Source organism: Drosophila hydei, unplaced genomic scaffold, assembly GCF_003285905.1.
Source record: "Drosophila hydei strain 15085-1641.00,03,60 unplaced genomic scaffold, DhydRS2 tig00000001-arrow-pilon, whole genome shotgun sequence".
In the NCBI taxonomy this organism is placed as follows: domain Eukaryota; kingdom Metazoa; phylum Arthropoda; class Insecta; order Diptera; family Drosophilidae; genus Drosophila; species Drosophila hydei.
The window spans coordinates 10181951-10209562 of record NW_022045643.1 but is presented as its reverse complement, the minus strand read 5'-3'; the positions used below and the strand labels follow the sequence as shown (position 1 = coordinate 10209562).

Below are 27612 nucleotides of genomic sequence, written 5' to 3'. Positions count from 1 at the left end.
GAAGTTTGAGTGGATTTTAACTGAAATTTATAAAGGGATTATTTAGAAACTACTGAATTAGACAATTGTCTTTCAAGCCTATTTACAATTTTAATACTCGAGTATAACTCTTAGACTTCAACGTATTTTTCCCTATGTGAACCAACCGTCATATAAATTTGCATCGCTGTTATAATTCACAACCAGCTTTAGCGCTCAATGCGTCAAGTTCTAGGCCAACAGTTTGACAAGTGATTTTCTGCTTCTTCTTCAGTTGTTTGTTGTGCGCCGCCTCGAAGGCAAAGACATGCGAAATGTCACTTGATAAATCCAATTGTTTGCATATATGTTTATATTCATATGTATATAGGGCTGCTTAAATTTCAACATTTGTGCGGAGTCATGGCGAATGGCGGACATGAATCACCTTCAGGCAGCTAAAGGTTGAGTCTTATTGGGTTCAGCTTGTGGGCTGCTGCCGCATGACAGTCTGTGCAACTGCGTTGCAAGCTGCAGCGAATTAATTTATCAACATTTACCGCTACAATGTCAACGCTGCCACAGACTCTGACACGGCAGAGAACTGCAGCATTAAAAGGCTATAAATTGTATCTGTGTACAAACGTATCTCTGCTGGGGCAGGCAAAGTTCCAAGAAGTTGGCAACACGAGAGTCCAGAGTCGGGCAATTTGATCTGACCAAACAGTTTGTTGTGTTTTTTTTTCGTCTGCTGAAGAAAAACTGCAGACCAAAGTTTGATTTATGCGTCGAGATGCTCAATGGGCGATATGATGGGACGGCACGGGACGAGACGAACTGAGAAACAACAGCAACAACAACAAGAAGAAAAATAAGAAGAATATGAAGAGAAATAACCCAACTAAACGGCACGACTACCCAACAAAAAAAAAAAAAATAACGCGCTATGTTAACGCCGCCTGCCCGGCGGACAAATGCTGTATAGACATAAATTATAAGCCATGGCTAAATAGGAAACTGTTAAGCAGCAGCAGCAGCAGCTAAGCACAATGGTAGCTCAGCTACATTACCAAACAAATGGCTGAAAATAATAATATAATAATGGCAACTATGTTTTCCTAAAACACAATTTACAAAAAATTATTTAATAAATTTTTATAAAAAACATTTATTATTTATATATTTTTTAAAAATTTTTTTAAATTGTAGATCAGTTAACCAAAGTTAATATAAAATTTTTTAATTTTTAAATTTTTAAATGAAATGAAAAATCATTTAAAAATCATGGAGAGAATGATAAATATTTCGATAATGGTTTCTAAAAAAATGATATATTTATTTATGAAATTATGGCAATTTTTAAAATTTTTCTTTAAGCTTAAATTAATTTATCGAATTCATATTGCTAAAGTATTTTTAACATTCATTTGTGTGACTTGCGCTTGTTTGGGAATCACTCAACAATTCCATTAAAAAAGATCTCCTTCGCAATCCATAATCTGAAAGTGTTTATGATCTTTAGTTCTAACAATTGCAGTCGAATAACTTTCCGATTTGACAAAAAAATATATAAATTAATTTCGAACACATACATTTTTATTTTTAAATCTTGAAACTTAATTGAAACTTTTCACAATATTCTCGCCTGCTCTAATTTATGTTTTTCATTTTATTACATCGTTTATCTATTTGTAATTCGATGTCTTTCTCATACATACATACATAATATTTGTTACAAATTCACACGTTTCAAATTTAGAATCCAACTACATTCGCTTCAGCTAGCTTCCTTCCAAATGAAGTTCCTGTGTTTAATATATTTTATGAGTTTTTACTTAAAAGTGTCTGCTAGATATAAAATTACTTGGCTAAAACTGGGGACAGTCATTACATTTTGTGTATGGAATTACACGCATTGAGCCTATCGTACACATAATAATATTTTCCTACGGCTTCTGGCAGCTGCATTTAAGTTTTAGTTATAGTTTCTCTTTCTATCATATTATTTACAAATATTAAAACAAAAGCTTACAGTTTATTCCCATAAATATATATATGTATACATATGTATATATATATATATATATATACAGTTTATCTGGCTTGGCTGTTGGGTGTTTGTCATGTTTTGCCAGCTTCGGTTTCATGCTCCTGGCTGGCCTGCAACATGTTGCACACACGTCAATGTTGCGCCTTTGTCTCGTAAATTTTAACATTTTTATTATAAAACCAAAATGTGTTGTTGCGGTTGCTGCTGTCGCTTGTTGTTGTTGTTGCTGTTGGTTTTTCTTGCTTACTTTTCACACAAAGCGCGCGATTTATTTTGTATGCATTTGGGAGCTGAAATTGATTAATTACAAAACGGAAGAGCTGGCTGAAGTTATCGATGGCCAGTTTCCAGCTAGTCTCGAGCCAAGCCTTTGTTTTGCAGCAACAAAAATCATTTTTCATGCTTAATATTTTACATTACTATTATTATTATTAATATGTTATTAACATTACACAAAGCCCAAGCTCAACGCACGCAAGTTTTGTAAGTCACGGCTCAGTTGGTCAGTTTTTGTTTATTGTTCTATTGAAGGCCGCTAGCTCACAATGAATTATCAGAATGACACTGAACTATTGAACCTGCTCCACTTGGTCGGGCGGACAGTGAAGCATAATTAAATAGAACGCAGCTTTGCTTGACTCGGGTTTCTTATGGTTGAATTCCTAAATCGATTAACTAAATATAAATTATTAAAAATTTGTTTCATAGATTAGAATATCCTAAATGTCTGAACTAAATATAAATATATATATATATAATGTTTATTATGTAAAAAAAAATATTTAAAAATTTATTTCATAAATTAGAATATCGAAAAATAAAATGATATATTTAGAATTTCAATTGATATTAATTAAAATAATGTTAATATAATAATATAATATAATAATATAATATAATATAATATAAATTCCCATCATTAAAAAATATTTGCAAATTTTCTACATTTCTAACTGTTGCACACATCGAGTGAGCACTGTACTTGTACTCGAAAACGTGTCTTTTATAATCGTGTTATGTGATTTGTGACATGTTTATGCAAAATATTATTAGAAACCCATTCATTAACTTCCTGCACATATTTGTCTTATTATTTACGTGCGAGCCATAAAACTGTCTGACAAAATAAAGACAGGATAAGGTTAGTTCCTGCCTGCAGCCCAGCCCCAGTTGCCTTAAGATTTACTTGCGATGTTGCAGAGGCGTGTGGCGACTATGTAGAGCGCTTAAATTGTTTACACAAACTGGTGTCTGGCGCCAATTCAAAGACATCCACTTGGAAAGCAGTTGGCGCCTGATCTTCAATTGCAAATGGAATGCAAAGACGCTGAAGGGGGGGGCGAAGCCATTGCAGTCTGCAGCTTGCAAATTGTTTCTGATCTCGAGGCAATCTTGTGAATGTGTTAGACGATTGTGCTGCAGCTTCACAAACGCCAACAACAACAAAAAAAGATGTCAAAGCAATTAGTTGAAATCAACTCTAGATACATCAGAATGAAAAGAAAAATACAAAATGTTTTGCCTCTCAGCTAAGCTGTTGCTGCTGCTCTTGTGTTTTAATGCCACATGTGTCGTCTTTTTACGACGCTGAACTATTTAAATTATATGGAATTTTTGTTTTTGTTTTTTTAATGAGCTATATAAATGTTTGGGTCTGTGGACCATGCACAAACATCTACAGAATTGTCGTGGAACATAATGTGCGTAGTGGCAGACAAGTACTAAAGGCTTAATGGGAAATACTTTTTCATAGCGTTTAATGGGGTGAAACTTTTAACCCTAGAGAGCAAAACGCTTTCGTAATGTAAACAAAACACAGAAATGTAATTTTTAAGAAACTTTTTGAGTATGTAAAATGTGTAATCAATATTTTATTAAATTATATTTTATTTATAACAAAATGAGAATATTAAGGTATAATTATTTATAATCGGCGTTCGCATCACGATCTTTAATTAAATAATATTATTTCCCTCATTTCTGGTAATTTTATGTTTTTTATGTATTTAATTTTGTTTTTTCTCATTTACTAATGAATTTCTCTTTTCTTCTTTCAGGTAAGTTTCACACGCCCTTTACATTATTTTGTCTGTCAGGAAAGTCGAAAATAAAACGAGCGTAAGTCTTAAGAGATATTTGCTTTAAGCTGTTTTAAAAAAAACCTCTTCAAACGATAGATTTGTTCCCAATTAGTTAGCTGTTTTTTGTCTGTTGTGCATTTATTAACACATTCCTTGAATTGAAGAGACAAATGACTCAACTAAGTTGTTACTTCAGCATTAGTCAGTTTTTTAAGCTAAGCAATCTCTATATAAATAGAAATTTATATAGCAAAATATGTGTGCAAAAGGTGCTTAACCTGAGAGTTCGTAGAGATCGTAGATAACTAAACAGGTATTACAGCAGTAGATTATAGATAAACCATAATTTATCTAAAAGCTCACAGATAAGCTGTATTTTCCTTTTGTTTTTTAATTTAATAATTTCCTTTGTCATATTATTTTTTCAGCTCATTAAGCCTCATTAGGATAACGTATAGAATGCGCTTTCAGAAGCCAGTTCCATTTTGCAGATCCTTTGATTAATTGGCAAACTTTTGCGCATCAGCGCACAACAAAAGGAGCTAAACCTTAAGCACTTTGCCTGCTTTGTTGTTGTCGAATACAAAATTCATAATTCAGAATCAAATTTATGTTTGCACAGCTCAATTTTTGGCCAGACAAAAAAAAACTGTTGTCTCTTCTTAGAACTCTGTCAGGTCTGTCTATATATAAATACATATATATATATGTAAGTATGTGCTATACTTTCTGTATATTTGTGTATATATAAAACGGCGGCAAAGCTACAAAGTCTGGCAGACTTGCAAAAAAAAAAAAAAAAAAATCTAAATGAGAAACTTCAACTGAAAAGTGAAGCTCGCTTTGAAACTTCTTTCAAGCATTGAAATATATATTGCAGTGTATTTGTTTTATTTGCAATAGATATAGCTTGAACGATGTGAAGATACATTAACCTTCGTATTTTTGGTCGTTTCGACAATTCTCGTTGTTTTTGGTTGCGCAAATACGACAACGACAACGACAACAGCGACAACGACAGCGACAGCGACTTTTGTATCTAAAATCAACAAGTTCACAGCGAACATGAAAAAGATAAAACCTTTAAGCCTCAGGCATATACACGCACACACACACACACCCATTCATTGTCAGGCATTTGCTTAGACAACAAACACCAAAAAACAAACCAGCAAAACCCAGTTGACATGACTTCACAAACACGTAAACACTGAAAGACGACTCAAATATAGAACGTAACTCGATCAGATAATTCAATTTTGTGACACTTTAGTGGGCTTATTTTGGGGTGGAACCTGGCGAGCGGCGTGCATGGGGAGAGTGAGAAGTTCTGTGGCTTCATTAGTTTGTTTGATTAAACTCTTGACTCGAATTTACAAATGAGTAATGTCTAAATGTCTAAAAGTCTAAATAAACTTCAAGTGATTTCTGCAGTTAGTTAAGCTAAAAAGTTAAAGCTCAATCAAAGGGTCTTATGAGCTTTCTATACCCTGTTTGTATACCCTTTAAAATGAAATATTAATATTTTCTCCTGTGGGAATAATAAAAATCCAATTTTTATATTTTATTTTATAAAAAAAAAGCGAATGTTTTGTGTATAAAAAATATAGATTCGCATTTTGTAAATACCCTGTAAAGAAATGCTTTTATTGTTGCAATTCTAAAACTTATTTTAAAAACATTTATGATCGATAACTCAGAGTAGATCAATAATTATCGATGAATGCCGCATTCAAACACTGCACAGCTGCAATATAGAATTTGTTAGCAGTCGCACGTTAATTGAAGTAATATTTTGTTTTCAAGCACTTACCATGCTTCATCTGATTGTTCCACATAAATTATCAAGCTGTGGCAAGTGGCAAATGTAAATTACAGTAATTTATCCACTTGCTGGCGCAAATATTTGATGACAATCTCGCATGCAACTGCCCAAAGTGCCTTTCACCAACTAAAACTAAAAAGGAAAAGAAAAAGAAAAACACTTTTGTGGCATCCACCAAAACATGCCCCATAAATATACGCGAGTCACCTAACGTAACTTCGAGAGAGAGCGAGAATGTTGGTATTCGATTCCGATTACCACAAGTGCATTGGAGGCCATGAGTAATGCAAATGGAACCTGGACACGGGAAATTGATACTTGGCTTACTTTGAACTCGAACAACTGCCCGCTGAGGTCGTCGAAATGGGGAATTCAATCCAAAAGTATTCGCTAAATTAGTTGATATTTTATTTCAGTGTCAATTTGCAAACAGAATTTTAGTGGTAAATGACTCCTGCAAATGCAAATGAGGAGGGATACGATTATCGAGTTTTAAATACTCTATCAAATGAAATTATTATTATTTTTTTATTATTATTATACATATATTTATTTATTTATATATTTAAATATTTATATATTTATATATTTATATATTTATATATTTATATATTTATATATTTATATATTTATATATTTAAATATTTATATATTTATATATTTTTGTATATTTATATATTTCCTATAGAACTGCAAACATTATCTATATCAAAAGACTTTATCAATTTTATACAACATTTCGCCAGGGTATATAAATATCTATAATTCTAAAATATCTTAAGTTGGCTTCATAATTTCTTTATATTAATTTGCCATTATTTAAGCTTGTTCCGAACTATTTTGTAAAGCTTCCTCAAGTTTGTTCTTGATCTCGTCTTTCGGTTTGGCGTCTTCCAAAACGAGAGCTTCAATTTTCTTGAGGGTCTCCGCGATTCTTTTGTTGTACTCGTCCTCCTCACTCGTGCTCTGTTGCTTCGCCGCTGGGCTGTCGCCTTTGGTGCGTCGACCCATGGTCAACTTGGTAATCAGATGCCTTGGCACACGCACCTCGGCGCCAATGCGATTCGCGCTCTTGTACTGCGCCAGGACGCGCATGAAGGGCTGCAGGGGACAGCCCCTGGTCTGCGCCTCGACCATCAGTCGGTGTGCGTAGTCCACGAAGCGAGCATCTTCGCGCAGGCATTCCAGCTGCGCCAATCGATTGTAGTTTGTGGCCGGACGTGCCTGCTCGTCGCGCCTCTGCTGTTCCTGCTTGTCTAGCTGGGCGCGCAGCTCGTGTTGGCGTCGCAGTTGCTCCTGGCGCTGCTGCCGCTTGAACTGCACGTGAATGCGTTCGTTTTCCAATCGCCTAGCCACATCGTCGCTGTGCTCGAGCTTCGCCTGCTGCTTGGCGGCCTCGGCGTGCTGCTGTTCGACTTGCTGCGTGGCCAGGCGCTGCGCTTTGGACTGCTCTCGCCGCTGGCGATGTTCCTGCTGCTCCACACTATGCGCACGTCGCATTTCTGCCAGCTGTCGCTCGTGGCGTCGCTGATCCTCGCTGGCGCTGTAGTGCAGCCGAGGTGCTAGCTGCTGTGCCAGCTGAGCGTTGCGCTGCAGTCGCCGCTGTACGCGCTGCTTGGCCAGATCGATCTTCAGGTTGTCCAGCCTGGCTTTGGCCTCGTTGTGCACCTCACATAGCGCCAGCTCCACCTTGTCCAGCAGCTGCTGCTGCTTCCGTTGGTGTTCAGCTGCCTCCAACGATGCCAAGGCGTACTGGCGTCTCTGCTGCACCTTGGCAGCCTGCTCCGTGCGCTCCTTATCCAGCTGCTGCTTCACTTGCAGCTGATTGCGTTGTCGCTCCAGACGTTCCAGTTCCTGCTGCTCAGCTTTCTCGGCGTTGCGTTCCAGCTGACGCTGCTCGATGGATTTGAGCAGCTCGCGCTTGTGCTCGCCCAGCTGCTGGCTTCGCTGTTGTTGGCGCAACTGCGCCTCCTCCAGCCCGTTGAACACCTGTTCGCTGTAGATGCGTCTGTCCAGCGCTTGCTGCTGCTCGTTGGCTGCCGCAAACTGTGTCTGCAGCTGCCGCTGAGCAATGATACCGCGCAGCACCTCGCTTTGCAGCTTGGCACAGTGCAGCTCACGTGGACCCGGCCGCAGTTGTTCCAGCAGCTGTTGCGCCTTCTCAATGCGTTGCTTCTGCCTAAGCTGCTCCTCGCGCTGCACTGCAATGCTCTCCTCTTGCGCTCGTTCTTTCGCCAATTGCTCTTCCTGCTGCTGCTGCAGCCGGTCTCTACGGCATTGCTCCTGCTCCGTGGCACAGAGATTGCGTCCGGCAAAGCGACGCAGTAGCTCCTCGCCGCCCAGGCGCACCTGCTCTTCGCTTAGCTGACGTTGCTTCTGGCTTTCTTGCCGCTGCTGCTCAGCCGCTTTGTTGGCATTAGCCTGCAGCCGCGCATAGCGCTGCAGCGATATCACCAACGGCGGCTTCTCGCGTATCCTCACCTGGCGTCGTTCCTGCGGCAGCCAACTGTACTGCATCGCATTTGACTAGAGAATCTACTGAAAGTTTTCTTGTTTTCTGTCATTTGCCAGCTGCTTATTATAGTCGTGTTTATTAGCTGTTGTCAAGGTGCCCGATGCGTAGTTATGGGAATGCCTTGTTACATGTTTTATATACATATTTGCAGCACTTATTTATAGTGGCAAAAGGAAGAGAGAAGACTTAAGTAGAGCTAGAAAGGAGTGACAATTGAGAGCTAAAAAGTGGGGAAGGAAAAATAGAATTTTGAGTAACTGAGTGTAAAAAAAATAAAAGAAAGAAAATGGGAATTGAAAGATATACAATATCATATCATATACATATAGAGATCAGATTTTTTTAAATAGAAAATATTAAATAAAATTATAAATTCATTTATAAAATAATATTGCAATCTCTCCTGGGTCAAGTAAAAGTATATAAGGGATCTGTAAATTTTAGATATTTATATATACTAATATATATTTATATATACTAATATATATTTATATATACTAATATATATATTTTATATTGACTAAAATTTCTTGTGCCTTTTGTGAACTTATTTATATTTATTTAAATATATTTAGAAGATTTCTTTTGAATTTTATTTTATTTATTTATTTATTTTTATTTTCATTTTTATTTTCAAAAATTTCGACTGGAGTTCACAGCTTATTCGCTGAGTGTATCGCTCACTTAGTTTTTTATTCTAATAACAATCTCTTATCTACGCAAATTTTAATTGATTTCAGTCTCCGAATGGCTGAGTTATTCGGATTTGCATTTTTCTAATACATTTAACTACTAATTGTGATACTTTGTGTAGGAAAAATGTCAATGTTGTCAAGTCACTTAGGCCAGAAATGTTGTCATTATTTTGATTAATTAGCCAAGTTAGCGCTTGCTGACAACTGTCAACGCAAATGGCGAACATTTTCCCCAAATGCCATTCGCGATGGCTTAATTATGTCCAAAACTTATGTCTTGGCCACATTTTGCAAGCAACTGCAACAGCTCAATGTGCATCTGGTGACGGGCTTTTCTGATAAACAAAAAAAAAACAAACAAAAAAAAAAAAAATATAAAAAATTGTTGAAAGTGCGCAATTTACGGGCGTACTTCACGATGCATGCTACACACAACTGGTCGCTAGTTGAGCTCAGTTTCGGAATGCCCACAAAACTCAAATTGTCAACTCATTTCCCGATTGCCTATTACAAGTTTCGGTGCTGAGAGCTACCGAACCCAGAAAAGGGCACAAAACAAATCTGCTTGGGCACGCTTCACTTGGCGCCCATTGAAATCCAGTGAATCGTATCTGTATCTCTCTAGCTGAGGCTCAAATAAATTTAATTAACACTTAACTGCGAATGGCCACTAAAAGTCTTACAATGAACTCTTTGTAGACTCTGTAAAAATATCTGTAATATATTTTTCAACACAAACATTTGTAGACTGGCCGCAACGCTAGACAGATCTGAGAAAGATAACGCGTTTTATATTCATTGAAGTTTGTGGATCAAAATCGGGTTGAATATATTCGAGTTGTGCCAAATTTTAAGTACTTAGCATACAGAAGCAAAAGTAAAGTGAAATACTGAAGCGTAACAATCGGGCCGGGCCCTTGAATTGGGTCAGTGATTCAACATTGTATACGGCGATATAGGCTACGACGGCCCTGCCCATAAATAAAGCCAATAAAACACGCGATAAAGGCGAACTAGTTAGTCGTATCTATAAGAGTGTATAATAGGCTATGCCACTCGTAGCTCTGTCTACTTATCGAAGTGGCATTAAAAGTGATTTCAAAGTTTATCGATCACTGTTTAGTTATGACATCTATGCGGCATCTACTTCAGCGACATTTACGGACTACTGCTTAGAAAATTTGAAATGCAATGGAATCTTTCCAATTGAAAGCCCTTGACATTATCTGTTAAGTATCTTCTGTTAAGTGTGGAGTCATGTCATGTGTATGTTAAATCTCTGTTAAGTTTAACATTTATGTTAAATTTCGACAGCAATTTGAGTGTTAAGTATTTATTAATTAATCTATAAATATAATATATATATTTTATAAAAGTTTTCTACGTAAATAGTAGACAAAGAAACGTATAGCATTTCAGTCAGTTTTAGATAAGATTTTACACCTTTTCGTTGCTTGCTTTATCTATATAAGTTTAGCACATCTTCATAAATATTAAACTTTTGCTGTAATATAGTCAATTACTTAGCAACGATAATCTTATCTTATCTGAGGTAATTGATTCCTCGTAAGCTTCAACTGATGGAATTATAGACTTTAGGTATGGATAAATAAGTTTTACAGCAATAGTTTGCCAGCTGAATGCAATTGTTGCTAGTTCACTTCCACGTCAAGTGCAAATGACAGCACTAAACAACTGGACAACTTGGCAGCTGGACAACAACCAACAACAAACAACAACAGAAGCAAAATTGTGCCTTCTTGCGGTCAAGCTCTGTGTCTTGGCCCTTGTTCGGTTCGGCTCTGGGCTGCTGTTGGTTGCCACTTGAATGACTTCATGTGCCCCTGTCGGAAAACTTGAAAAACTTGTCTTTGTCGAGAGGTAAAGCCAGGGGCAGTGTCTGGAACGAGAGCCATAGCCACACGTACCTTATGCAGTGGGCTCTTGGGCAGGAGAACAACCAGGTGAGAGGAGCGAGAGAGATAAACAAGAACAAGAGCAAGAACAATGATGGCGACTGGGACAACAAATGAGTGCAACTGTTTCTTATAGAACAAACTTCATGCAGTTCCCCAGTTTAGCTTCGTCCAGTTTTTCAGTCCGAAAAGAGAAAGAAGCGAGCATTCGCAAAAGCACAAACAATGTCCACTGACTGCTCTGCTGCGAGCTCCAAGTTTGGCCAGCAACGAGACGAGGTCGCCGTCTACCACTTTGTATCTTCTGCAGATCTTAACTGCGTCTCGGAACGCGTCCACATTCGCCAGTTGTTCGTCTCGATTGTGGTTCGGGCAATTAACATGCAATTAAAAGACGTTTCAATCTAAACAACTTTAGAGCGTAGCATACATATTACCACTTTGCACGGCATACACAGATACACACGCACACACATACACTGAAAATGTAATTTAAGCATCGTAAACACTTTAAAGATCTACACTGACTGACAAGCTTTGAAGCACCGATGTCCACATCGTCAGTGCCTTTCTCAATGCTAAATAGTCGGCTACTGCTCTTGCCATAAAAAGCCGATAGTCCTACATATATACAAGGTTTATGTTTAGCCAAGTTTTATTATGAATCGTTTGTTTTTTATTCAAGACCTATATCTGAGTTATTGTATCATAAGCAACTTTTCTATATGTTCCAATTTGGAGATCTCTCAATTTATACATGTTAAATATCGTTTATCAAAATCTAACTATGGAAAACTGTTTTATTTTTCTTCAGTTTACTTAATATTAGCTCGACTGACCAAGTTAATGTTCGTTCAGCTAATGACTAATGGCATTTACTTTAATACTTAGCATAAACTTTGACAAGCAACATTTCAAGTATGATTTGTTTAAATATTCTCTGTCGTTACGGCAATTTACTATTGTTAATATATGAAATGGTTTTTATACCCAGCAGCCGTTGAGTATATGCAAAATGGGCATTTTGTCTATGTGATAATGTATGTGACACGTGGCTGATTTTACATATGTAACCTGATGGAAATGTGCAGTTTGGTTGATCTAGATATGTCCTTCTATCCTTCGAGATGTAGACACTTTAAATTGTTATAAATTCTTGAGTGCTGCGAATGATTTTATCACTTAATTTTTGAATATCTTATGCTAATCTCTTAATATAGATTATTTAGCTTATCATTAAAATGATTTTGCATCTTCATTTCCAAAGGGGGAGAAAATAAAAAATCTTAATACTCGATTTTTTGGAACTAAAATTCTCTTATGAATTTCATGTTCATGTTTATATTTAATTCAGAAAATAAAGTTATTCAATAAAATATTTGCTAGCTGCATAACAGTCGATATACGCTGGTGTCAGGGTATCTGCTAGTCGTGCACTCCCGACTCTCGTACTCATACTTGCTTATTTTTTACAAATTTACTTCAAAGTTGTTTGCTGTACTCAACTTGTTCAAGAAATACTTCTGCGACTTATGTCATTTTTCGTGTAAATAGCGGACAATAAACACAACAACAACAACAACAACAACAACAACGCCACTAGCAATAACAACATCTACCATAACGATAGCACTCATAAGTTTAGAAACCCGTATTAGACATGTCTCTGTTCGACCCTTTTTCGAATCTAAAGCCCGACATCAAATTGAAGTAAAGCGCGTGGCTTTTTTGTTATTTTTGAAGGCGTTTCCATTTTGTTGGGCGGGGTTAGAGCAGTTGAACTCTTAATTGTGTGTTTTCATTATCAATTGAAATGTTCTGGATGCCTTCCATTAGACGTCAATAGACAGTACGTATTATATGTATGTGCACATATACAATTTCATAAGCCGCTCTATAGCATTATCATCGTCACGTTAGGTTTGTCCAGGCACTTTTCAATGCCAACTCGATCACGATTTAGACGGCAAATTTGTTAACTTTTCGATTTGTATATGCTACACGCTCTAAAGAGCATTGCCAATTGCATGTGTGTCTATCGAGAGCCCCATTATCGGTTAACATGAGCTTTACATCGATTTGTCAGCCACACCTGAAGTCTTGTTGATGCTATTGTTGTTGTTGTTGCTGTTGCTCATGTCAATTTTGTTAGTAGTTTTTTCAGTGTCAGTTGAAGTCTCTTGGGATGGCTGTTGCTTCATTAATAGAATGGGCTTTTAATTGAGGCTTAGCCACATGAAAAATTATTATGAATATGCTAATGTGCACAGAACTCTTAGAAGAAATATATAATATTAGCACTTTAGTGAGAAGAAAATGGTAAAAGCGATATATAGTTGTATGTGATTTAAATTGAGTTTTTGTGGAAAACATTTCGTTGATCTATAATTTTTTAGCGAAACAATAATTCTGAATCGCAGACCCATTTAAAAACACTTTTAGATTATCTAAGGAATTATCTCTGTTGTATTTATTACTTATTATAACATATATGGGTATAAAAACAAAAACAGAATCAAAATTATGAAATTTCATTTTCTATTTTATTACTGTTTTTAGTTTCACTAAATTAGATCAAATTAAATCAATTCAAAGTTCCATTGGTTCCAAAATTATTAAATAATTTTATTCATATCAATTTGTTTAAACAAGTCAATTTTTCGAGTTGTCAATCAAAGAATTGAAACTTTTGAAAGGCAATTTGAGTAATTTGAAGTTTGTTGGTGAAAGATTTCAAAATTTCATATAGATATCGCCAATTCTGTGTTACGACAGCCCGAAATCAATCAATCAAGGCGAATTAAAGAGATACGAAAAAAAAAGAAAAAAGAGTAGAAAATAAAAGATAAAATAATTTCAACGAGCCGCTGTCAATCACACGCTCTATTTACAGCAGCAACAACAAAAAGCTGGCGACCGTGTAAAACAAAACAAAAGGAAATAAAATTAAAAAACTAGCACAAAATATTGGTCAAAATATTTACAACGAGCCGAATAACTAAATGCCACGCCTCGCCGATGATTAATGAGGCGCAGACGGCTTAGAAAGCGCCACAAATGAGTCCATTATGACAATAAGAGGCCAATGAGTGTCCAATAGGCAAGCGGAGAAGCAGCCGCAGCATGTCGTCGACGTGTTGTGGTCCCCAGGCGTTGCATGCAACCAGCTCTGCTGCCCCCGCCCCTTATCAAGTGGCGCCCACACGCCGTTAACTCATTTGTATGCAGCTCATCGCCTCATCGTGAAGCGGCGATAGCAATCGAGCGCCAAGCCAATGCTGAAAGCTTGTCAATCCAACCAAGAACCTCGGCTCTGGGGCTGTAACGGAGTCGGAGACAGAGACGCACACTGGGTCCACATAGCTGAGTCCATCTATGGAGTTGGTCGCAGCGCACGCGTGTTCCCACAACGTAATTTATGCAAATGTATGCACAATATTGGAAAAAGAATATATATTTATAGATATATATGTGTGAATATACATATATATATATATATTTATAATTTGTTTTCAAGTTCTGTGCCGATTGGCAAGAAGCACTTCCACTTTAAGCCGCTTTGCCAGAGACCTCTGTGACGCCTCATTAGCATAATAGACCCAAAAGAAACAGAAACAGCAGCCGCAATCGGTAGTCGCCAGAAGCTCAGCACATATGAGATAAATGTAAACTATGGCTAGAATCAACATTAGGAAATCGTAGTCGGAGATCTACTAATGATGTGAAAAATAATATAATATTTGACAGCCGCAACAGAAATATTGCCTTAAGCCAATGGACAAAAGTTGATATCCGATGCTGAAGGCGCTGTTTGGCGAATGATAATTATGCATATATTAAAGATCGATAAATAAACACTATATTTAAGAAAATCAACTTGAGAAAGAAGTCTTTAAACGTAATTTGAAATATATTTAAAATTCGAAATATTATTGAACTTTAAAGATATCAAATCCAAAATAGGCTTTCGATTATTGTTGAGCTTTATGGAAATTCCTGATCTCTATAGATATAATAAACTTTAAGCAGCTTTGATAACAAATAGCCATCATTATGAACAACATTTTCATAACTTGTTTGAAATTTCTCTGTCTGTAATCAGATATCCATGAGATATATAAAATTTTCACTAGTTTATTTCCATTTTCCTATGCTCATTTATCCAAATCAATATTGTTATTGTTGAATTGAATTTTGATTTCAATATAGGCAAAAACAATAAACCATTTTTATCACCTAAGCATCAACACAAAAAGTTAGCCAAGCCCAAAAAAAGACGAACACAAACTTCAAAAACTAAATCGAACAAACGAAGCCGTCGACCTTGGAGCATTAATTTGAACATAATTAGGGGCGAGGGGCCCGATATGAAATGCATAGTTAAAGACTCTAAATAAAACGTAATCTGTGCATCGCATTCACGTGCCCGACTGACTAGTTAGCAAAGTGTTTTCGTAAAAATTAGATTGAAATTAATTTCACGCAAATGCACAAATTAAATGCTCATTTTCATTGAAAACTAATTAATTCTGCTTACTTAAAAAAAAAAAAATAAATAAATGCTCAAATGCTAATTCGCCCACAAGTTAATGGAACAACAAATTGTGGGTTCAGCTCTGAGGAGCATTTCAAAATTGTTTTTGTTTGTCAAACAGAAAAAAACAAAAATCATTTGCCTTGCAAATTCTGAGTGTTGAAATAGATTTATCAGCGTAACTTAATTACTCTTTGAGTATTCAAAGTGGCAAAATGAGTTTGTGTAAGCGTGAGAAACCATTGAGAAAATAATAATTGGCAAACAAAAGAGATTTTCATATGTTCATTAACTTTTCAATTTCCAATTGATTTACACGAATTTTGACACCTGCTCAAGCTGCATTTAGGTTGCTTTTGCAGAAGGCGATTAGAGCTAAACAAATTTAGGCTTCCATAAATAATCCACAAGCTGAAAGAGATGCATTTAACACTAAATCATTAGACTGCAAGCCCACTAGCTACAAAAGCGACCCGCATTAACTAACTGGAAACTATAGAAATCGATGGTCGACGCCAATTATGGGCAGCCCAACCACTTGGACCACGGCTGCGACCCACAGTGATGCAGAGTCGAGTCGAGTCGAGGTCCGGTCTTTGAAGATTGTTTGTCAAAAATGTCGCATAAATGCTACGTGAAACGTGAACTAATGAATGAACCAGCGAATGAGTGATTGAATGAATGAATGAATCAGCTGTTGGCTTCAGCTGGGGCGTATGAGCTGAAATGACGAGTGAGTGGACGCGTTGTCTGATCTGCCTGTGTGTGGGTTTATCCCCCAAAAAATAAAAGCCAAGCACAATTTGCACTAGATAAAGAAAAGGCGACAACATGCACAAGGTGAGAAGACTCGAAAATACCCTGTAAGACTCGTAGAAAACGGGAATTGAACGAAGGCAGTAATAATGTAGAAAAAGGAGTTGAACTATGTCCAAAGCGTACGCTGTTTAGTAAAAGAAAATGAACTGGTTCCTATTTTAATTTACTACATCTTTAAGCTGAGCTATAAACTGAATCAGTGAATCGTTTTATTTAGATTTGTACATGAAGGGAACTAGTAAGTAGTTAAGTCTGGAGATGAACTGAAAAAGTTATAAACATTTTATTATATAAATTATATATATATTAAAATATTATACGCTTTAAATAAATAAATTTTGAATAATATATTTCTAATATAATAATCTATTGGAACGTATATGTTGATTTGTATATATGGTAAATTGTACAATATTTAAATCAGAGTATTTAAATAATAATATTATCTAAATACATGCAATTAAAGTTGTAACTATTTCATATTATTTTATATTATATATATTATATATTATTTATATTATATATATTATAATATTAATTAGATGGAATGGATTCCTATTTAGAGGCTGCATAGGTCTTCTTAAATTTTTAATTTTAACATTTTAGAGATTTCTGTGTTCACAACTTTAAGCTTAATCTTTTCCCACTGGAACAGGGTATCAAAATAATTAGCAAGTTTGTCTGCATTAGCATGTGCTGACTACATTTTTGGGCTTCTGTCTGCTGCGTTGTCTTCCAATAAAATTGTCACTTTTCATTTGGCTGAGCGTATTTCTTGTATTTCTCTCATAAAGCCCACGCGCAACGGAAGTGCCATTTGATTTATGCATATTCGCATTACGAGTTCAGTTGCGTGGCTTTTTTACTCATATATAAACTGTATTTGTATTTGTTTTTCGTTTTTGGTTGATTTTTTTTGCCAAGTTTCCGGCCAGCTTTGACACACATTTAAATGTGCAGCTTAAAAGGCAATAAATTTTAATTTATTTTCACGCACTCACGCACGAGCCGTGTGTGTGTGTGTGCTTTGGCATCACTAATAGAGTTTTAGAGTTATATTTGCCCGAAGAAGATGTGTCCACAGAAATGTGTCAACAATTTTTATCGTCTGCTGAAAACGTCGTCTTACCTTTCCGGGAACTGGGTCAATGCTAGCAGATAAAAGAGAACTTGCGTTATTCGATACTTGAGTTTCTTGCCTGGTTTAATTTGATTTGCATGTTTTTAAATTCTTCCTCTCTTGTTTTGAGTTTGGTTAATGTGTTGGCTTTGGTTTTGAGTTATTGATGAGGGTAAGGCATATGATAAGAGTTTTCCATTTTGAAGTAAATCATAAAATAATAGAGGATTGTGGGAGTTTTAAAAAGATAGTATTGCAGAGAGTTAATGTAAAATATGTATCTATATGTATATATGTGTAGTTACTTTATGTATCTATGTCTGTATCTGTATCTGTATCTGTATCTATATCTACATCTATATCTATATCTATATCTATATCTATATCTATATCTATATCTATATCTATATCTATATCTATATCTGTATCTATATCTATATCTATATCTACATCTATATCTATATCTATATCTATATCTATATCTATATCTATATCTATATCTATATCTATATCTATATCTATATCTATATCTATATCTATATCTATATCTATATCTATATCTATATCTATATCTTTGTTGTTGTCTAGTAACAATCTAAATAGATATTTTGTGTCTACTCAACTTCCATTTCTATTTCTATTTCTGTTCTATGATAAGTTATGTCTGTTAATTCTAGCGAATCGCAATCACATCAGATACATAGTCGAACACATTTTCCATAATCAGTTACATTTCATGTGCCAATGTCAGCTACTGACTGAGCCGGAACATTTGATAAACAACATTGATTTCCTTGAAAGTTGTGACATTCTACGGCGTTTTTATCTCCCCTTTGAGTTGAAAGGGCCAGTGTGTTGGGTTGCAAGTCGTTTTGTGGCAAGTTGGTGACACTTGCCACAGTTGACACTTGGCACAAAGCGTTGCGAAAGCCACAAAAAGCTATGAGGCTTAATGGATTTTCCATGAATTGAGTTTGAGTTTGCCACAACAGACTGTTGATATCGACGCCTGGCTACGCCTCGTTTTTCCTACTCACAGTCTCTTTTGTTTTGCCTATGGACCCGCTGGCTATGCTTAGGTAACGCTTCTCGTTCACGTTTTCACGAACTGCGAGCGCATCAAAAGGCGAAATCTCACGAAATTTGCCAATCGAGCGACCATTTGGGTTATTTATGAGTTGCGATTTGTTTGCAACTCATTTAACCGCCAACTCTTTAAGGGTTTATGACACTTTTCTCGCAGTTCCACTCGAGAAACCAACCAATTTCGCGCTTAATTTGACTTTTACAACGACAACAACTCTCACCACCTGCCTACCGTGCAGCACTTCTTTTGTTGTTGCTGCTTCTCTTCGCTGCACATTGTTTTTATTTCCATAGTATATTATTTAAGCGCGCTGTTCGCACTTTCTACCTGACGACTTGTCGTACACTCATTCTGCCAGAATGATTTATGCATCCTGATTGTGTCTGGTGGCCTCTGACACAGTTGAGTGAATTACAGTGACGCTTCAATTGAGTCTCTGTAGAGAGTTTGCACTTTTTTAAAGCATAAATTTTATTATAATTACTTAGATGAGTTTAAGTCTAACTTAAATATCTTACAGGCGTTGCCAATATATTTTTACCACACGTTGAGAACCTAAGCGAAACGAATTTTTAATTTCAACTGTCGATTTCAGTCGTGCTAAAAATATTCTCTTGAAAAATGCAAAGCGAATGCATCTATAAAATGATGTGTATGTGTGTGTGTGTGTGTATGTGATGTATGTAATTACAGACTTTGCATGGTCGTCCCACTTCCGACGCGTTGGGATGCTGACTCATGCAGGCGAACATGTCGATGACAAACACAATCCAAACACACACACACACACACACTCACACACACTCACGCACACTCTCACACACTCGCACACATCTAACAGCCACGTTAACCCATACAACCACAACAAAAGCCAACCATGACCCACGCAAAGCTTCAGCTCGAAATCGGAAACTCAACAAGTAAGAGAAAGATGGAAAAAGCGTGAAAAAGAGATAGATAAAGAGAGAGAGAGGGAGAGAGATAGAGATAGAGTTAGCGGGCAAGGGCTAACCGAAACTTGAATGTAAAATATTTTAGGCTTTGTGTTTAATTTTTGCTGCCCACGCACTGAACTTGAAAATGTTTTTACCAAAACAATAAAACTATTTTTACACTTTGCTTTTAAATTAAAGCGAAAAAATGAATCGACAGCAAAAAAGCTGAAAACCAATTAAAGGGGTATAAAAAACAGAAACACTAAAAAGCCTGACCAAAGACCAAAAGTAATTTTGATAAATCTGAGCGAAACAAAGAAAATCGTTGTGCTGGAAAATGTTCCATGTCATTGCCAGATACTTGTTGCTAGAAATACTCTCTAAATGATAAGTAGAAGGCTATAGCTGACTGTGAATTTGATGTGAATAGATTTAAAAGCAACCAAATTAATGTGATATCCTAATATATCCAGAATACCCTGTAAAAGAAGAATGAAAGCTGAATATAGAATTGATTTGAATAATTTCTATATAAACAGATTAAATTATATATATAAGATAAGTAGAAATACTATCTATAATATTACCAGATTTTACGTGCTTATTGACATGCTATAAATACCCTGTAAATTACAAGCTAAAATGTTAAAGCTGGCTTAATAAATTTGATGGGAATATTTTCAGCTATAAAAATACACCTTGAAAATTATATATAGTTAATACAGGGTATCTCTTAGTCGTATAACAATTATTTGCGGTTCCTTTTGTGATTTGCTGGTTTGGCGCTTAAATTTAATTGGAACTGCAAATCGTTGGCCACCAGTTAGCACATAGCAGGTAGATGGCAACCGGTAAGAGGCAAGTGGTAAATGGACCATGGTTCGTTGGGTGCGCACTTCAAGCTTGAATTGTTACGCTCGTGGTTTGTGTCTAGTCTGTCAATCAATTGTAATGAATACGCATATTTGTGAAACTCCACGCCAGTTGGGGGGAGGGGGCGGCAAATGCCACTCTCTATTTATGATGGTTTACCTCCAGTTAACCCTGAGCCGTCTCTCAGCACTGTTCAGATTGGCAACCCTGACCGGCCAGGTGACATTTATTTTCGTCAGCTGTAATTGAAACATTCCAGTTCTCGAATTTCAAAGCCATAAATATAGGCTACATAGCGCTATTTATATAGAGACTTAAGCATTTACATATACATATATTTGTAGTTCATATCTTTTTGGCATCATCAAGTTTTATTCTTATTATATACCTTTATCCATGCGAGCGTGCTTATGTACATATCTATAAGAAGCAACTCTATAAAAGACAACTCGTGCCTCGTCTCTATTCGGCTTTGTTTTACGATAATTTCATAGAACCTCAAACAAGTTTTGCAAGGTATTTAACAAGAAAAGTTAACGATGGGAAGGTTTCTTTGTAAATATGCATGGCAAATAGTCTTAAGCTAAACTGTAAAGGGCTGTCCATACTCATGTATTCAGCTATAAAACAATTTTTAGAAACTTCGCCACAGAACCATATATATGATATTTTTAGGTCATAATGATATCATATGTAGCTACAGAAGAAGTTCAAAGTTTGGTCAAAAATATAAGAATTTATGCAAATATAGCCGGGTCTATTATCTATCTACTTTGCTCTTTGCAGAAGTTTGCAATTTTCAAGTCTCTCCAGAATTTCCCTAGCACATTCCTTGCAGCAATTTCCCAGAAATGCCAAAGAATAGTTTTGTAACGAGTTTGTGGGTAATTTCAATTTGCGACTAGCCCTATTAGAACACATTCCACGGCATGCCCTGGGAATTGTGTGCAGTCTGCTGGGTAGTTAAATTCTCAATTTAAGGCCGTGAAGATAAACCGCAAATTGAATTAGGCCCCAAAGCTGCCGCCGTCGAGGCAAGAAAAACTTGTGTATTCAAAGTAATTTGCAAAGAAATTACATAAAGGAAAACAAGTGCCGGTGCCAACAGGCAACACACACCACACATACACACACACTCACACACACACAGAACGCCCACATGAGATTCACAGCGACCGCAGGCCGCGGTTTGCCAATTTAACTGAAATAAAACGCCCACATGAACCACATGATGTCTGCACCACTCACACACATACACACACAAACACACACACGCACGTTGTGGGGGCAAACCGGCAGCCCAATGCAATTCATTCATTGAACCAAAATAAAATAGAAAAAAAACAACAAATGCAGCGGAAAATTCAAATCAATTTGGCGCAAACCGCAAATCCAAGCCGCAACTATCTCAGCGATTCGCATAAATCTAATAAAATTAAAAAAGTTCCGCGCATGCGTAGCGCGCAGCTCAAAGGGGGAATGCCCCTAATGCTCTGCCTCCCCCACGACAGTAGCTGCATAATTTTGCAATTTAAATGCATTTCACAGCGCATTGTTGTGTGAGCGAGAGACAGAGACGAAGAGAGAGAGGAGAGCATAACGAGTACATTGACTCCCAAATGGACGCTCTCTCTCATAGAGGAGCAAATTAATCTGCTTAAAATCCATGAAATTAATATGGAATTGCTTATACAAAAATAATAGAATATTTATGCTTTGAAGCCACAAAGGCAACCCACTCACGCGTGGGCGTGGGCACAAGACAAAGGAAATGAGTGAGCAGCGGGAAAGCTGCGAGGGCTTTGCGTAAACCTATATATTTTTATATGGAATATCTTCTTGAGGAAGTCTTTCTGTCGGAGAGCAGATTAATATCTGAAGGATAGCTTAAACGTTTTGGAAAATACTTTTCAATTTTTCTGAATTGAAAAGAAATTGAATAAAAAATTAAAAATTTATTATTGATTCATTAAAAGAATTACAAAAATTGTTATGTCTAATTTTTTGTATCAAATTTTCAATCAAAAAGCAAATTATTTTCATTAGTGAAAGAAAATCTATAGGGAAAATAGTAAAATACATTTTCTAAGCATTTAGCCAGTTTAAAATTAATTTTAAAAATTATAAATTAATTAAAATTTTATCGATGCTAGCAACAATAACTCTTACAGCCCATCTCAAATAGCTTTCTTTGCTATTGATTTCCTACTTGAGCAAGCTTGACAAAGTTCTCTGCCATGGCCTGTTGCCTGCTAAGCACTACACATACCTTATGGTTATTTGCGGCAATTGGCATGCCAAGTGCTAGACAAAGGTAGCCCAGTTGCAACCCCAACTGCCTGTGGCACGAACATTTGTCGGTGGCATCTGCCGCGCTTGCGCTTGACAAGCGACATGCCAATTGTCGGATGACATTTTGTAAATTGTTTTTTTTTTTTTTTTTGTGGTGAGTGAGTGAGGAGGTGGTGCAGGTGGTGCGGGGAAATGCCAACAACAGGGCACACTTGTTGCCTCTCAACACAACTGTTCATAATTTGCGCCATGTGCCAAATGGGACAGGGGCAAGGGCCCGACCACTGGACGAGGGTTGCACATTATTTGCATAGCAGCTGCAGCTGCCCCTTTTTTTGCCAGGCCATGGCGGCACCTTGTCCACTTCTGCTGGCTAGGCTTACCAATTCCCATGACACCGGTCGAAAGTTCAAGCTGTGTCGAGTTCAAAGTTTGTGCCACACGATAAGGCGGCGGCAGCAGCAACAAGAACAACAACAACAACAACAACAGCAGCAAGCACAAACTCAACGTGGGCTGTGCCTCTGGAGGCCCCCAGACTGTGCGTCGTGGCTGTTGCTGGCAGCTGGCAGCGGCGGCGGCGGCCCACGCGGCGACTGCGCAGAGAACCTGGCGAAACATTAAAACGAGTAACGGAACTAGGTGTGATGACGACTAAAGAATACCCTTTAAATTGTAGAGTCAAATTTGAAATAAAGCAACAACTATTCAAGTTGAACTAAGGAAATATATATCTATGATAATCAAGAAACTTTGGTGATAAATACCCTACAAATTGATCAGTCCACTGCAATCATAAGCCAACTTTATCTATATAGACTTGAGTTCTTTATAGTATATAACTATATAAAAGTTCAAAGAGAGGATTGGCAGCTATCTGCATATTTGAGGGCTTTTCCGTTACATAATTCCAGAAAATATCAAAATATCTGAGGCAAGGGCAGCGCTTTAAGAAATCATAAAAAAGAGAGAAATACTTTGACTTTTGATTTGCCATAAATAAAGCAAGCGAAAAGGAAAAATAGCTGGCAGACTTCGTATTGAGTGTTTGTCAAGTGGGCATGAATGGAATGGAAGCCCAGACGCTGATCGAGCGGCTGCGCTTGTAATCCACTTTACGACGACCGGACGTGGTTCTCGTTGGCGTCGTCGTCGTCGAAGTTGATGTCGACTTTGCAGTTCCCACTCACCAAAGAAAAAGAAGGAAAAAAAACAGGAATTGCAGCATGGCGTTTGACTGGGCTTCAAAATAGGACGTTGAATGCTCAAGAGTTACAAAAGCCTCGTTCAATTTCCATATTTTATGGGGCTGAGCAAAAAAGAGAAGCAAAATGCAGCAGCAGCAGCAGCAAGTATGGAAATATATTGTATTGAGTCCTTATAGATATGCAACATGCTAATCATGCACTCTTAACGCTCAGAGAGCTCTTTGAAATTGCTTTCCTAAAGTGATTGCAAATAAAACTCGAAAGGTTGGCTGAAACTTTGAGCACTATTTCTAGATTTTTGTTATGGTATGAATAATGTTTGATTCTCATCTGTGTTCAGATATTACGATAGTTATATAAAGTGAACAACGACAGATATATTAGAGATGTGGAAAAAGGTGAACTTGAAATTGAAAATGCTTTCTAGACTGATTCCTGTAAGTATCAAAATCTCTTATTGATGACAAGTGCTGCTGTCAGCGCTGTGTCACCAAATTGTAAGCACTTGCAACTGCGTGTGCAGCGAAATGCCACCGATTGTTGCACACATTTTTACATAATGTTGACACAGAAAGACAAAGTGCTAATAGAAATAATAAACCAAGCGTTTCAAATTAAATCAATTAAAGTGCAGCCAAGAAAAGAATTCCATCGATTGGCATTCAGCTTGAGCAGGTTGAGCAGCAGTGCCAGGGGCAGCGGCAGGGGCAGGGTAGATACTTGCAGCTACTGATGGCAGAGATAAATGCGAGATATCACAGAGACGACTTGGGTAGTTGCACACACAGTCAAAGATTGGCAGTTGCAGTCTGGGACAAACGCAAACGACATTTAATTGACAGACACAATTTATGCAAACGGCTGCAAAAAAAAATAAATAAATAACAACAAAAAAAGATAAACAAAAAAGAAATAAAGTAAATATAGTAAACAAACAAGTGCAGTCGCAATTGCGACTCTGAAGCGTTGAAATTGCTTCGACATGAGGCAAACGAATCAAGAAACAAAGCCAAGCAAGCAAATCCAGCTGAATGCTTAATATATGCATAGAATTTGTGGCGATTTGTTGGATAAGATCTAATGGTCGTATAAGATGAGGTAAATAACGATCTTCTAGCAGATAGTTGCAGAAAATATCTTGAAAATGGCATAAATTAAAAATAATTTGCATCAAAAATAAAAGTTAAATTCAAATAAAAAAAATGAAAATAAATATTTAATATAAATAAATAAATTGTAATTGAAATATATCAGAAAAAATTAATAGTATTATTATTCAATTTAAGAGTAAACAAATTTAAATGTTTTTAATTTCATTAGCTTACAAATATAAATAAATAATATTTGTATATTTGAGGGTAAAGCAAAATATATTAATTTATATTAATTAAATAAATAATATTAAATATTTATATTTATAATTAAACAATATTTCGTCTTTGCCATTTTTATATTTTTAATTAATTAACTACGTTTTTTTTAATGTTAGTTCCTAACTAGTCTGTCTACTTTCTACTATTAAATCTGCTAACAAACAAAGCTCACGACTAAAATTATACTATAATTATATAAGTCAAACATTACAGTTTAAAAGAGTCAGGTTAAATAAGATTCGAAATATCAGATAGCATTAACTATATTTCCTATCAATTAGAACTCAATCATCATTTCCTTAACATTTTTATCATCAGCAACTTTATTAACTCCAGCCAATCCATTAAGATTCTTAAATTACCATCAAATTTAGTAAGTGTTTAGCTTAGACCTTAATACCTTGTGCTAAATGCCACTTTAATGATAATCGCTTTTATGTGGCCAACTGTAAATACCAAATGAATATGTTAACAGACAAACACTCATTTTTGTTTTGCTTTGCAGATCTTCAATCGATTCGACGGCTCTTGGAACACGATGCCAGCGGCTCTGTCTGCCCCTCGTGCCGCATTTCCTTCGATAAGGGCAAGCGACGGAAACTGATCGACACCTGCGGACACGAACGCTGCTATTCCTGTATGTTCCGCAACGACCAGTGCCCCATGTGCATGAACAGTTCGCTGAAAGGTGAGTACTTTAGTAGCCGGTGTCTGTCTCTGTCTCGTCGTATCTCATGGACATGCCATATAAGGCAGACAAGTATGTGCAACAAGAGCCGAACCCTCGACAGCTCTGACTGCAAGGTGTTGTGTCGAGTGTTTTTTATGCTGTTGTTGCACTCTTATCTCGGAATTCGCCATTTAAGAGTATATGTGCTTTTATTTTTTTATGATATCCTTTCAATTTGTCCACCAAATACTTAAAGGCAAAAAATTAGTGGCGAAACACCTTTAAAATTACAGCCATTACAGATTCCGCAGCTCTTTACATAGTCAAACATACGATTTTATGGTTTATAGTCTGATTTGTTGTTTATGTTTGGTCTTTAGTTACAGGCTATAATAATATAACTTTTTTACTACCCTGCTATTCGTAAGCCAAAGCGAACTAGTCTAAATTAGTTTTGTTTTACCGAATTTATTCCGATGAAATGTGATCCTTTCTAATCCATCCTTTCTAATCTCTTTAAAGTATTATCTGCATTTGCAATTCAATTTCAATTAGTTAGATTTTATGGGATTTATAGCCGAGATCTTTAGGAACAGATAAACAAAGAGATATACGACAAGTTCATATTGAGTTGGATGTTGATCCTAGTCAAGAATATATGTTTTCTTAGCTGACAGGTTCGCCTACTTCCGGCACATTTTAACCGACCCCTGTCTAAACTTCCTAATTTTAATGGGGCTAGTGTAAAAAGTTTCTTCAAAATATCATATATTTGCCAATATAAATTAGTCACGAGTTAGCATCTCTAAAAGACTTAGATTTAATCTTCAAGAACTGTAAAAAAGTGCAGCAAGCTAAAAATATATTTAACTATTTATGCTACAGCTCAGCGGCGTTACTTAGCTCGGGTTCATTATGTACTTGTCATGTATCGATACTTCAGTTGATTGCCAAGTGTCATTCAGTTGACTCTCAAAGCCCTACAACTCATTCGAACTGTATCACTTAATTAGCTATGCTAATAAGCTAGGGCCAGCTTTCAGCCTAGGGCTCGGCTAGCGCTGACATAAGCTGTACACTACACCCATATGCCCATTACCATAAATAAAGTGAAGACGGCAACAAGGCTTGCCAGCTCATAAATTCACACGGACAGGAGAGTGTGCGATGGGCAGCTAGTTAATAAATTCAGTGGCCAGTTGAGCACTGTGCACAGTGGGCCAGGCGAAATCATGTCAGAGCATTAACTAAAAACGGGCATAACTTTCAATTTTTCATGGGCAGTGGAGCAACGGTACGCGGTACGTCTCGCTGTGCTCAAGTACTTTCTGAAGTTAACCGACTGGGCCCATGTAAACCTACTTTGCATGCCAAGCCACACACTCAACACACACGGCACACACAGCTCACACAGTTGGCATATAAATTGAACAACAAACGCTGCGACCGGGAATAACAAATGTAAATCTACTTCTGGTATAGGCATACATAATAATATATATAAATAGGTAATGTAAGCTGTTGCCATACGGGGGCACTGTAGAGCGTGTGATCGATCAAATCTCTGATCAGGCAGGAGAACCTCTAGAGTATGTATTTATTTTAACACGCCTTATATTCTCCATTTACATACTGTCAGGTGATAGTCATAAATATATCTA

General features: G+C 36.7%; 2 protein-coding genes across 4 annotated transcripts in view; one reads left to right on the top strand and one right to left on the bottom strand.

The window, feature by feature from the left end:
- Nucleotides 1–27612, top strand: part of LOC111604446 (protein TANC2) — a 54144-nt gene that overhangs the window by 6381 nt on the left and 20151 nt on the right. For all 3 annotated transcript variants that reach the window (XM_030224201.1, XM_030224180.1, XM_030224170.1), the window contains exon 2: nucleotides 25787–25969. In XM_030224201.1, coding sequence (XP_030080061.1) covers nucleotides 25787–25969 — 183 coding nt within the window. The remainder of the gene's footprint in view (nucleotides 1–25786; nucleotides 25970–27612) is intronic.
- On the bottom strand, nucleotides 6734–8431 carry LOC115483449 (trichohyalin). The gene has a single exon (XM_030225443.1). It carries the CDS (start codon nucleotides 8429–8431, stop codon nucleotides 6734–6736), a length of 1698 nt encoding a protein of 565 aa, XP_030081303.1.